Source organism: Aplysia californica, unplaced genomic scaffold (genome assembly GCF_000002075.1).
Source record: "Aplysia californica isolate F4 #8 unplaced genomic scaffold, AplCal3.0 scaffold00195, whole genome shotgun sequence".
Taxonomy (NCBI): Eukaryota; Metazoa; Mollusca; class Gastropoda; order Aplysiida; family Aplysiidae; genus Aplysia; species Aplysia californica.
The window spans coordinates 1,098,471-1,111,566 of record NW_004797465.1 but is presented as its reverse complement, the minus strand read 5'-3'; the positions used below and the strand labels follow the sequence as shown (position 1 = coordinate 1,111,566).

Genomic DNA, 13,096 nt, shown 5'->3' with positions numbered 1-13,096 from the left:
CCCCCCCCCCCCCAAATGTTGCTTAAAGAAGGCCCCCACCCCCAATACCCTTTGCCTGAATGAATGCCTTGGATATGACAAGTTTTCTGTCCGTGGAGTTTTAATTGATTTCGACTTCCAATATCACCATGTGAAGTTATTGGACAACCTCACTGCAACGCTCATCTTAAATATGACATTCATTCTCACAGAGTATATTTACTCTACTTTTTGTGGCCTCTGTTACCCTACGATATGGACGGGAGAAGCATACGTGCCTCTCTTGTTTATTGTACCGTACTGCCTGTTGCATGGTTATGTCGTTTTTGTGAAATGTTTCTCTGACCCCCCTCTATTGTCTTTTTTTAAACTCCTCACAGAATGGGCGCTGCTCAGAGCAAAAAACGTCGGAAGGAACGAAAGAAGAGGAGGCGGCAGCTGTCTAACTCCACAGCTGAGTTTGACATTCCACGGAGTGCAAGCGTCGATGTCATACGTTCCCTCAATGTCTCCACCTCCTCCTGTCTGCACTGCCACAGCCTGGCGGGTCACCGTGCTCTCTCGGCATCCTTGGGGCGGGAAACCTGCCATCGGACGTTCCTGGACTCGGTGGGAAGAGAGACGCCTCGAAGAACGTTCTGCGATTCTTTCAGCGGATGTCCACACTCGCCCCAGCACCGCTGTGTGCGTGACCATGGCCATGACGTGAGTGACCTCAGCGACGGCTACGAGTCTTGCCCCAGCTGCCTGACCTCCAGGAACTGTCTCGCCGTGTCCTCTCCGTCCTACCTTGGTGTCATGAAGGACAGCTCGGCGTCGCTGAATAAACCTGCGCCAGAGAGCTCTCTGAGGGTCATGGGGTCAAGGAGTTCCGAGTTTTTAGGAATTCAGGAGACATTTATGAGAAAAGAAAGAAGTGAAGAACGATTATTGTCAAGGGCAGAAAACTCCCACCTCTTAGCGGCGCACAGCAGTCGACCATTTCAGTCAATGCAGCAAGTTGCATCATGGGTCAAACCTGTGGGAGACACAGACCGGCCGGCAAAGCCAACGAGAACATCAGAAAGATGTAACCAGCTACAAGACAGTGCTACTTTTTCGTCCACATTATCTACTTTGGAGGTTCCGGAAGCTCAGAGAGTTTCTGGGAGCGGGTCGGATCCTGGCGGAGAGTCAGTTTCGGACACTTGCCAGACGACAACTTGTTCCTCTAAGTCTGACGGCAAACTGCCGATTAAAGTGTTGGAGGATGAACCGTCCATCTTGGCTCGCTGGGAAAAGCAGAAGTATATGGCCCAGCAGCTCAGAATTCTGAGAAAGCATATACAAGCTCATGAGTCGTCTTCTACCGTTCCCCCTCCCGCTCCCCTCTTCACTGACAATGAAGCCAGCTGTCATGGTGTGGAAAGTGGTGCAAGTGAGCACATGAGTTCGGAAGAACCTCAACCACGCACACTCCCACACGACTCGAGTTCTAGGGGGTCTGAGGGCAACTCAAAATCCCCACGGAAAACGTCACGAAGGAAATTTACCAAAATGAGCAACTACAAATACTTAGACAGTCATCCTGTTTTGTCCAAACTTCAAAATGAGCAAAATAACAGATTGGAGAGTATGGAAAGACGGATGAAGGAGATAAGAATAAGTGCCATGCGAGAAGCGGAAAGACGAAAATTTGCAGAGATTTTCCCTGCCAAGGAAGATAACTCTGAGACTGAGAGAATGATCCAAGAAGCACGAGAGACGTTGGAACGATTGAAAGAAGAAAGAAAAGTGAAGGGACATAATCAACAACAGCAAATATTACACCAGAAGCCAACTGTTGTAGATAGTGCCTTACAGCCAAGAGTGCCTTTATCAAATATTGAAAACTGCAATGTTGAAGAAGATTCAGGGGAAATAGTTCCAGTCCATGTTTTACACTTGCAAGGAAATAAAGCCAAAAGCACAGCTGAATCACAAACTGAAGCAAAATCACAGGGGAGATGCAGCCGGAAGGAGGAAGCTGTCAAGAAACCTGACTGGGTGAACGACACATGGCCAAACATCAACCTAGGTAATTACTCATGGGGTGAGCAGACAAAACACCTTTGTGCAAGTGGGAAGGTCAAAGGTCAGACTTAGCTGCTGTGACTTCATTCTCAACCATCAAAGTCTTATAGAGAGCTTTGCGTTCTTACAATTTTGGTGTTCTAACGCCATGAGGCTGAGTTTTCAGAAAATGGGAATCAAAGACTAACTCTCTTATAGCTAAAATGTCTTTACACCTTTAATTGTTAAGTGTGAAATTGAAAGAAAAAGAGATGGTCAGATTGTCTAGAACTTTGACACTGTGTACAGGGCATCTGTGTCAGTAATGTGTAGTATGTAACTCGGTTCTCGCAAAAACTGGAGTTAGAACTGTGTTATTGTAAGTGGGCTAACGAGCAGTTCTCAAACACTTGCAAATATTGAATGATGTCATGGCTTGACCTACCCACTTTCACAAATGGTGTCTTACGCTAACAATTTTTGTAGTAGTGTACTTGAGAAAGACTTTCAAAATGATATAACGCAGTTGAAATTATCCAAGATTGCCACTTTTTATCTAGGAGAAAACTGGTTGTCTTAGACAGATAGATGTCTTGGACAGTGTCATTACAGTATAGAAAAAATGCATGGGAGGAAGTTGGAAGTGATCATTTGTATAGGTGATTGTCTTGGGCAGGTGGTCACTACAACCGGTTCGACTACATATGTATACCTACTTTGTGTCTAATTTTAGAGGATACACAGCAATTTTAGTGTCACACATAACGATAGAAATAAATACAGAAAGCCAAAATGTTTTGGTACATGTACTTCTTTAGGATTTCTAATAGTTTACCTATTTTGGAAGTCTTTCTCTGAATAAGGATATCACAGAAAGATGTTGTGCGCTTTGGTAACACCAGAGAGTTTACAGTAAACCCTCTCTGGTAACACTTACCTTGATAATATAGTTTAGCACACACATAGGGAAACTGGTGGGACTCGGAAATCTTTTGATTATGTATGAATTTCACTAGGCACATGTTTTGAATATAAACATTATAAACATGTAAAAAAATATTTCATCGTCATCAATGCTCCTTCCATTTGTCATATTTTGTCTCTGCCCTGGGCTTTCCTTCCTAGCTCATTCCAAGGGATCTTCATCTCTCTCATGTCCCTTTTCACCCATCCCCTCCATGTCGCTTCTGTCAAGACTAGTTCAAGTGTGTCTCGCTGATTCACAGTATGTGTAGGTGGTATCGGTGCATCTCTTGGAGGACCTGTGCAGTTTTTCCAGCCTCATAAAGGGACCTAATGTTCCTCGATCCAATCTGGAGAGACTTGGACTTGGATATGGTGGAGGCTTCTGTCCAGCAGTTTCCTTTTGGCTTTCTTTGCCTCGCATCATAAGCTCTCCATTCGGAGAAGATCTACAACTAGCCAAGCAGAGATAATGGTTTTTGCTTGTATGTGTTTCTGTAACAGATTCTTTTTACGAGAGAGGTTGTTAGCCTTGTGACTCAACCCCCGACCTGGAGGGAGGATGACTAGCGACTCTGTTTCAGGAGTCACGACCTGGTTCACCATTTAGTCGCCTTGTACAAAATGCAAGCACCATGTTGGTTCACCTTTTAGTCACCTTGTACAACAGGCAAGCACCACGTCAGTCCTATTCTTTTCAATGCCGAACTGCACAGCTGAAGAAAATATTTGGGACCTGAAATTTTCTGACCTCTATATATGCATGTTTTGCTAGGTGCGTGTTCACCAGGTGCAGGTATTGCCAGGTGCGTGTTTCGGCTAGGTGTTTGTTCACCAGGTGCGTGTTTTGCTAGGTGTGTGCTAGATTGTTGCAGTTTTAGTGTGGTTGTTTCATGAATGTTGGGCTCTCTCTGATAAGTCACCTTTTTTTATTTCTTCTCTTTCTCCATTCTTCATTTAGCTTTTAACTACCAAGTGCCCATTGTTTCATGTTTGAACCATGGTGCCCAGATTTGTATCACAATTTGTGCTGTTGTGGTTTTTGTTTGTTTTGGGAAAGGGGGGTGGGGGCAAGTATTGTTAAAAATGTTTAAAATGACTTCAAATATTTCATCTTGCCATTCTAACAAAAGTGTAGAGGGTCATGATTTTCATATTCATGTAAATCATTTTTTGTTGGGGGCTCTAGAGGGTTTTTTAAAATGGTGTGGAAACATATTACTATACAACATCTATTTTTTCAGTAGTATGTCTGTATTTGCACACATGAGCTCATTTGTGGTTATGTTTATACACATATATAATTATAATTGTTATAATTAGCATACCGAGTGTAATGTTTGGATATGTGGTTCACTTAGTGAGTGAGAGAAACAAATTTTTCATGTTACTTTTACGACATACTGAGCTCAATTACTTGATATCAAATACATTATTTTGAAAGGGGAAGGAGGGGGCTGAGGAAACATAGTTGTCATATCGAATACTTTTTTTTTTCTTTTTCAAATTTTGATATTTTCACTCTCCCATCAACCCAATCGTCACTTATCGTAGAATATGTAGGATATGAACTTTGACCCTGCTTGTCATGGCCAATCAGGGATGAATAGGTTACTTTTGCCCCTGCAAAAAGACCAAGATACTCAAAACTTGTTCTCACATGGGAATTGAACTCTGGTCTTCTACATGCGATGGTGAGGCGCCAAATTGCTACACCGCTGATGCTGGTTATCTAACATTCGAGTGTCTTGTCAGTAGGAAATGTCTGTAGATGGAAGAACAAGTTTTTAATCCCACGGAAGGGGAGAGATTTTCTTCACCTAAAGTGGAATATCCAATTTCAACAACTTAATTCAAAGTAGGTTATTTTAGTTTAGTTTTAGTAAGATTTTACGGCATTCGCAACTGCATAAGGTCTTATGAGGGCCAGAAGATTAAAGGTGTTACAGGAGAGTAACAAATATAAAAAAAGAAGAAGGGGAGATAAGGACGATAGATGTTTGATAGGAAAGAAGGAACAAACCACACCAGAGCACCTGCCAACCACCCACAGGTTATTTTAAAGAGGAAGGACTTTCCATTGCCATTTTTTAGAAAACAGGTTCTTGACATCTTGACTGGGAAGAAATATCCCCAGCTGATGGAAGGAAATGTGAAGCCCTCTAGATTAGGGGGAGGGGAGGGAGATGGAGATTGAGGTAGAGAAAAATGAGAGAGATGGAGAGAATAGGGAGAGGGAAGGAGGAAGTAAGGGAGGGAGAGAGTAAGGGAAGGAGAGAGACAGTGAGTGTTCACGGTTTACTTGGTTGTGTCATACAATCCAAATAAAAGAAAAAGTTTTTTTTCTTTGAAGAAGAAAATGTTTTCACATTTTTTATTTCCTTTGTACTTCAAACTTACCAGGCACATTCAAGCGTTTTTTATATGAGTGAAGTGAAGCATATTGACATTACAATAGCCATTTAGTCCTGGGAAAAAGCATAACAGACAGACAGAAATGGGCAGAGGAAAAAAAAAGTAGAACCTAGCAGTGGGGTCCTCCAGCCACTTGGGGGATGGGTTTTTTTTTTAAAGTTGCTGTGACTAGAGCGTGGCTGTAGACTAGCTAAAATGTTTGTAGGCCTACAAAACGATACCTACATGTATACATCATGGAAACTGTGCAAATAAATCAACCAAATGTGAGGCTTGCTGACAAAATGAGTTACTTCTCACACACCATGAATAGAGGTTGTATCTCAAAAAAGGGACACAGTGGTCAAAGTTATGGATTTTCTACTGATGCCGTCTTTTTAAAGTTTATCATGTCTTTTATCGTTTCATGCTTATAAATTGTATTCTAAACCTTTGAATTAGATGCATAGCGTCCAAAGGACTTAAATCTGAGAAGTAACTCATTTTGTCAGGACGCCGTACAATTGAAATAAACCTAAACCTTCAGCTCAAGCACATGTGTCAGTTCCTGACATGTTTAAGTAATCTGTGTTCTCACTGTACTCAACTCTAGCACATCGTCTTGTGAGGCTGACCATGGCTCCAAAGTTTGAGACTGAATCTCTGTGAAATTTAATCCTTTTGGATCTGTATCTTTTTGAGGGACCAACTACAGTCTAGCACGCACATACCTAATAGGCACTTGTGAAACATGCTCATTTTGAACGGATGACCAGCTCCCGCATATTTTAATATATATATATCTTAATATGTCTTGATGAGTTCACTATATGCTTGCAAAACAGATCTAGTTTGCCTTGGAAGTGATGTTACTTTGTGCTTAATTAGTAGCTTCACACGATCCATGAACAAGAAATAACTCTCTGTCACATTTTTCTCCTCCAGGTCACCCTCTCACCTGGATATGGTTGCCATTCCTCATTTTCCCTCTCATACTGAGACTGATCCTTTCCTTCATCGTCACAAGTCCCAGCAACAACAACCGGAGCAACAGCAACCGCAGGAACAGCAACGGCAGAGGGAGTTGTGTGGATACCTCACAGATCAACAAACCTTCTAAGTAGTTTTTCATGCAGGCTGTAGATCAGCTGGTGTCCCTTCTTGGTTTTTTGTCAGTCTGCAGATTTACTGGCAGTTTCTCAAACAGCCCTGCTCATGCATGGATAATCTAGGATAAAATTAATCCAGAGAGAATGAAATACATGTATATATCCTACTTTGCTAGTTAGGGATACTGGGTATCGCTGTCTTGATCTGTGGATGCATTTTTTCGACGTGATGCGAAGCCGAAGGGCAAAAGTTCCGCAGATACTCAGTAGTCAATATGTGCAGCAACAGTAACAACAGCATCAACTGTTTTTAACTTCTGCGTGGGCTGATCTTTCTTTCAAATCTGGTAAAGAATGGGGTATCACCCAAAACATTTGCCAAGGTAGAGCATGTCTTCACTCTCACATCGCAAGGAGGCTAGGAATATTACTGTCTTTCTGGAAGTTTTTAATAATCTTTCCTTTGACATGCAGACAATTTGTGCTTTCCGGAACTCTTCTTTGAAGAAGAAGGTCACAATTATAAATTATCGTTCATACCCATTATATTACGATACAAACATGTTCGCAGTGAAATGTGATACTGAGGCAGTCGTATGTACTTTTTTGTAAATGTAGTGTATTATTAACTGTATGTCTTGTAAAACATGTATAAACTGAAGAGAACTGGGGAAAATGTTAACAAATTCAACAGGAATTTATCAGGAAGAAATTCGACGATGCAATATTATAACAAAATACTCATATTGTGTGCTTATTTTGTAGATAGTTGAATGTTCACATACCGAACCGTATAATACAGTGTAGTTGATGTATAGAATGTCTCATAGACAAACCCTCCACTGAATATTGTGCATGCCATGTACAGCTATAATGTTATATATGTCATATTAGTTTTATAATCACCTTTTTTGTTGAAAGCTTTTTGTGATTGCATACTGAAAGAATGCATGTGTGTATTCTTAGTTTCAAAAGCAGTGTGTCTTAAACATGGCACGGAGACTTCCAGAACCTTCAAATAACTCCATTCTTGAGGCAAGCACCAAACACCAACTTGTACTGTCCCATGCCCACTGAATTGCAAAGGGAAACGGTCATAGGGGAAAGAATGATTCCTTTAAATCACTCTGAATAAGTTGTTGGCCTTTCTATTTCACAATTCTCTCTTGTACTGTTTCCTCTAAAAAAAACCACAACCCCACCCCACCCAAAAACCTAGATCTAGCTATACATAGGAAATATGTAGCCTGTATATGAGTGATACAATGTAATATGAGTTTATGTAGTTGTTTGTGCACCACTCTAAACATGTTGAGTAGTGTACACCGATGTCAGAGATTTATGGTCAGAAATATGCGCTCGAAATTGTCCAAGACAGCTGCCTTGTGTGGAGATGAAAAGTGGTGCTCATTGAAAGTTGGGCATTTTGGACAGTGACATTTAAAAATTATAGTACAGAAAAAACACAAGAGTGGAAGTAGGAAATGGTCGTTTCGACAGGTGATTGTCTTGGACAGGTGATTGTCTTGGACAGATGGTTATTAGAGCAGGTCCGACTTTATGAAGTGGATGAGCTAGGTCAGAGAGTTCTCTTGTTTGAATATAACCAGTTGAATGTTAGAACTTTTTTGGCCTGTTGGGAAAAATTATGCATACACATATTATTTAGTTTATTATTCTATAAGTTTGTTGTGTTGTGTAAGGTTCACTCTTACAAGTCGTAGGTGAGGAAAAACCCCAACAAATATGCAGTGTGTAACCAGTAGACTGGCCAACTTTTAAGAGTAAGAGTGAGTTCACTGAACTTCCTTCTTTTTTTCCTTCTCTTTCTCGATTGCATCACACTTGAAGTGCAGTACGGTATCTGTCATGTATTGGACTGTCCTGCTCAGTTCATCTGTCGGCCTGTCTAGCTTCTCTTGTAGTATCAATGGGGTTGGCCTCGTTTTCTGGTTAACAGAACTGAAACTAAATGTAAGTAGCTAATCATGTGTAGTAACCATACCCCAGATTGCTGGGACATTTTAGAGCAACACTTTGAGTGCTGAGTGTTGGACTCCATCACACAACGTCGTTTTTCACAATGGCGTCTGAAGGAGTCTTACACCAAGCAGTCGTATGTACATGACGTAGTAATGTAAGTAAGCCATGTAGCCCTCGCTATTTCACTGTTACATCGATGCAAAAAAATCGCTACTTAATCTGTTGTCTGTGATTCTTGTAATTTAAAAAGAGAATGGTATTCTGGTATTCTGCTGAAATCCTGGAGTCTTGGAGTCAGGAGAATGGAAATGGCACATTTCAAGATATTTCCAGGATCCAGGAAAAAGATGAACTTTTTTTAGTTAATTTTTTTGTTGGCTCCCAACATTTTCTTCTATAACCCAAGCTCGAGAAATCCTACAACATTTTGGTTGAGCTGGATTGGTGGGGAAAATTTTACCTAGGCTCTGTCTGCCCCTCGAGTTTTGACTCTTTTGATACAGATTTAGTTAAATTAATCCCTTTTTGACATGGTTTGGTACTGTTGAGAGCGCCCAGATTTCTCTTCCTGGCGGGGCAAAGGCTACCATATCTTTGGCACAATTTGATCTTATCCTCCAAAATCTGGCATGTTTGATTTTCTAGTCACGATCAGATCCAGTGTTGACGAAAACAGCCTGTCAGAAGGCTGCTGTAATTGCGAGGTCAGATCTTTCGCTTGCGTGCAGAATGGGACAGGTCTTTATGGGGTTTTGGGTCAAATTTGAAGAAGCAAAGTAGAAGTCAAATCGGTGTAATCTTCACTGGACGGTGCTGATTTACGGATACCCAGCCTGACTCAATCCGATCTGATTGTGCTTTTGACCTATGGGAATCCATTTGAAGTGGGTGGTTGGTGGGTGCTCTTGTGTGGTTTGCTCCTTCTTGCCTATCAAACATCTATCACCTTTATCTCTGCTCCTTCTTTTCGTTGTATGTTACGCTCTAGTAACACCTCTAATCTTCGACACTTGTATGACTTATTTGTCTTGCAAGCGGCGTAAAACCCCTACTAAAACTAATACTAATCCTTTCAAATCGACAAAAATTGTAAAGCCTGATTTTTCTCTGTAAAATAAACACTTGGTGGATCGTGTTCTTCTCGACTCTGACAGCCAGCTGTTGACTGTGTCGGAGCGTTGGTTCGTTCTCAACATGCGTCGTGACACGCTGAGGCTGAACGTGCAATAGACTGGTTTAATGGCTAGTTATTTCTGAACTATTGTTTTTATTTCTTTCTTTTCCATGCTAAAAAATGAAATTGCTCAATTCTATAATGTGTTATATCAGCTCTGAAATCCCGTTGTTCAGAAGGAAAGGTATGCCAGGAACAAGGAGAAATATTTGTGGACTGCTATAACAATAGTAAATAACACAACTGACTGATACTAATATTATATTAGAAACATTGACGTGTAGATCTATACCTGTACAAGTCTTCTATATTCTCTATTGATTTGTTCTCCAGAGGGAACTGAACAAGAAATCTGTTGTTACGGGTACTTTTTAATCTCCTGTGAATTTTTTTCGAATGTGTTACTACTGTTAACCAAGCTTGACTTGCTAGTCATTTGTAGATTTTCATTCATTTGTTTGTTGTGCTGTCAGAAATATTTTACGCGATTACTTGTATTCCACCTTTGTGATCTTGATAACTAGTCCTTACATAAAATTTGTATCATTATACTCAAGTCTTAAACTTAATTGCAATGTCCCACTTCTACCCTGACTCTGTGCTATTGCCAAATGTTCAAGGAATGATAAGTTCTGATTTCAGACAGTAGTAAATAAAGAGCTTATGGCAAGAAAGTGACGCTGATTTATATTCATTTAAGTTTATTGACATTTTTCATTTTTGCATGTTATGTTTTTTTCCTGAACTGTTTATTTAATGACCTGTATGCATGCTATACTTTAAAACTCCATACTCGCCAAAGTAACCAGGAATACTTGAATACTTATAACAAGAACATACAAAGCCCTACTCCCTGTGGGCTCTCAAAATTAAAGTCCTTGACTTTGTGAGGTTTTTGAAGAGAAGTGGCTCTAAAATATTTGAATTTAGATGCTCTAATTTTTGTTTCGACTGTTTTCTCCTTGGTGATAGTGACAGCAGGTAAAAGATTGAAAGGTCAAATAAAAACACTCTACTTGTGTTATTTGTTTCTTATCCCAATGAGGGAGGGTATACATTTTAAAAATTATATATGGAATAAAGATAAGAGAAGTTTTTTCACATGTCGAAATTGGATTGAAACCCAAACTGCCCAAAGACATGGTTTGATGAAGATTCTAAAAATTTTATATAGATATATCTATGCAATTTATGAATACACTTTATAATTGGAAGAAATAAAACAGTTTATATTTATCCATCTTCTCCCATTCCATGTGTTTGTGTGCAATTTCTTTCATGACCTTGTGGGTTATTGGCAGGGGCTTTGATGTGGTCTGCTCCTTCTTTTTTATCTAACGTCTATGGCAAGTATCTCTCCTCCTTCTTTTGTTTGTATGTTACTCTCTAGTAACACCTCTAATATCCAGCACTTATTCTATGACCTGTTTGTGTTGCAAGTGCTGTAAAACTCTTACTAAAACTAAAAACCTTTCATGACTTTGATCATTATTAACCCTTTATTGAGACTACAAGTACAAGACTTGTCACCTGAAGCTCCACAGAAACAGACCACAGGAAGGGACAGTTCATCATACATGATGTACTAAGGCATAGCGCTAGGGCTGGTTTGGCAAAGATTCGTTTTGATGAGTCTCATTCCCTGGCTCAGAAACAATGCGCTGTTCTGTCAGTTCTGCATGATACTCTAACGGAATATTTATATATAATGTGTAGGCCCTACCGTACTGTCTATTTCACTATTTTCCTTCCAAAACAGGTCCAGAACATTATCCTAGGTGTTATTACCCTGCCTGTTGATAGCCTTACTTTTAACAACTTTGAAAGAACATGTAGGGTTCATGTTTATTGACTTATACTGACTGACCCGAGCTTTGTCAATTTTTGGCAAGCATCTGGCCAGATTAGTGTTGTGGCAAGACTTTTCTGTTTTGACTTTCAACTGTCAAGCTCTTAAGCGGAACGTAATATGGTGGTACCATCGAGTTTTTGGGGGGTTTTATTTTGTTTTTTTAATCAATATATCTGAGAAGAGCAACTGTCCTCTCTCACCCAAGGACTAAGGGCCAGGCCGGCCAAGTGGGAAAACTTTTTAGATGACTGACCATGCCGTCTGCACAAACTGTGGTCTGTAATGTATCTTTTAGGAGCACAAGTTTCCCCAGTGTATATTCAGGATTTTCTTAACTGCTTGCTCCAAGATGAAGTTGTAGGCCTATTAATAAACAAATGTTAGTATTCCCTTTTCAAAACATTTTTGTTGAAAACTATGAAGAAAAACACAACCTCAATTAGTTGGCTACTAAAAGTCTGGACCCTGTATAATACAACATAGGAAATACTTTATGCTAATCTTAAGTGAAATTTTCCATAATTTTGCTGCATCACTGAAGAGGTCATTTCTGATTTTAATTTTTTTTTTAGTTATAAGACTAGCTGGTGTTTACCAAGGAGTCTCCTGTTTAACCAGGGCTTGATCAAACAGTGACTAACTTGGACTTGGAGGAGCGACCCATAGTTCATACAAGGGAACAAACTCGACTGGCTAGTGTCAATAATAAAGTGGGTACATGATGTATCACTCATCCAACTTAAAAACTTCATATTTAATTCTGAAGATAACTTTTGATGGTTTGCACTGATTTCTATCAAATTTACAAGTAATCATGTATCAATTTGTTTCAACTGAGAGTAAGTAAACGGTTCTGGCCTTTTTACATGTATTACATTTTGACTTTTAATTTCGACCAAATATTTCTTGAGCATATTATGCAACTTATAGTACAATACAACAGATTTCAAATTGGTGGGGGGGTTTTCTCCAAAATGTTTGGCTTATTGAACATCTGTCCCGCGCTATAGCTTGGCCTATGCGGTAGTGCTGGGCGGCTAGGTTCCCGATTATTGAAAGCTAGGAATCGTAGGAATCGACTCCGAACCCAATTACTTACCTTCTAATCATGTGATTTCTTCTGGTGGTTACCTGGTTGGCTCCGAACATCTTCAGGATGTAGGATAACCTTGATTTCGGAACACTACAAGGAATCAAAAAGAATGATTAAAGTTACTGGTAACAGTTGGTTTATGTAAAAAGGAGTCGGAACCTTTCCTCCGTCGCATTAATCATGATTCTTCGCCCAGCTTTACTATGCATCTTCTGGACACAAATTTAATCGATGGGTATCAGATTTCTAAACTTTTTTTTTATCCTCACAAAAATCGGCACAATACTATATATTGAGAAAAAAAGAAGGTCAATTTTGTACACCCGATTAATTAATCTGTGTACCGGTACCACCAAAGCAAAGATATATAAATATTATAAAACTCTGCGTAATTAGTGAAGGCCTACATGTTTTTGTTTTTTCTTATTTCCAAACTGCTTATGCTGCGTGCGTGCTCGCGCGCGCGTTTGTGTATGTGTGTGTGTGTGCGTGTGTGTGTGTGTGTGTGTGTGTGTGTG

General features: G+C 40.0%; 1 protein-coding gene across 3 annotated transcripts in view; it reads left to right on the top strand.

Moving 5' to 3' along the window:
* LOC101859410 overlaps window positions 1-10,883 on the top strand; it is a 25,097-nt gene extending 14,214 nt beyond the window's left edge. For 2 of the 3 annotated variants that reach the window (XM_035969925.1, XM_013082836.2), the window contains exons 2-3: window positions 360-2,050; window positions 6,313-10,883. In XM_035969925.1, the coding sequence (XP_035825818.1) occupies window positions 361-2,050; window positions 6,313-6,491 (1,869 nt within the window). In that variant the 5' untranslated portion in view covers window position 360 and the 3' untranslated portion in view covers window positions 6,492-10,883. The remainder of the gene's footprint in view (window positions 1-359; window positions 2,051-6,312) is intronic. The other variant, XM_005098875.3, reaches the window with a different exon arrangement.
* Window positions 10,884-13,096: the final 2,213 nt, after the last annotated feature.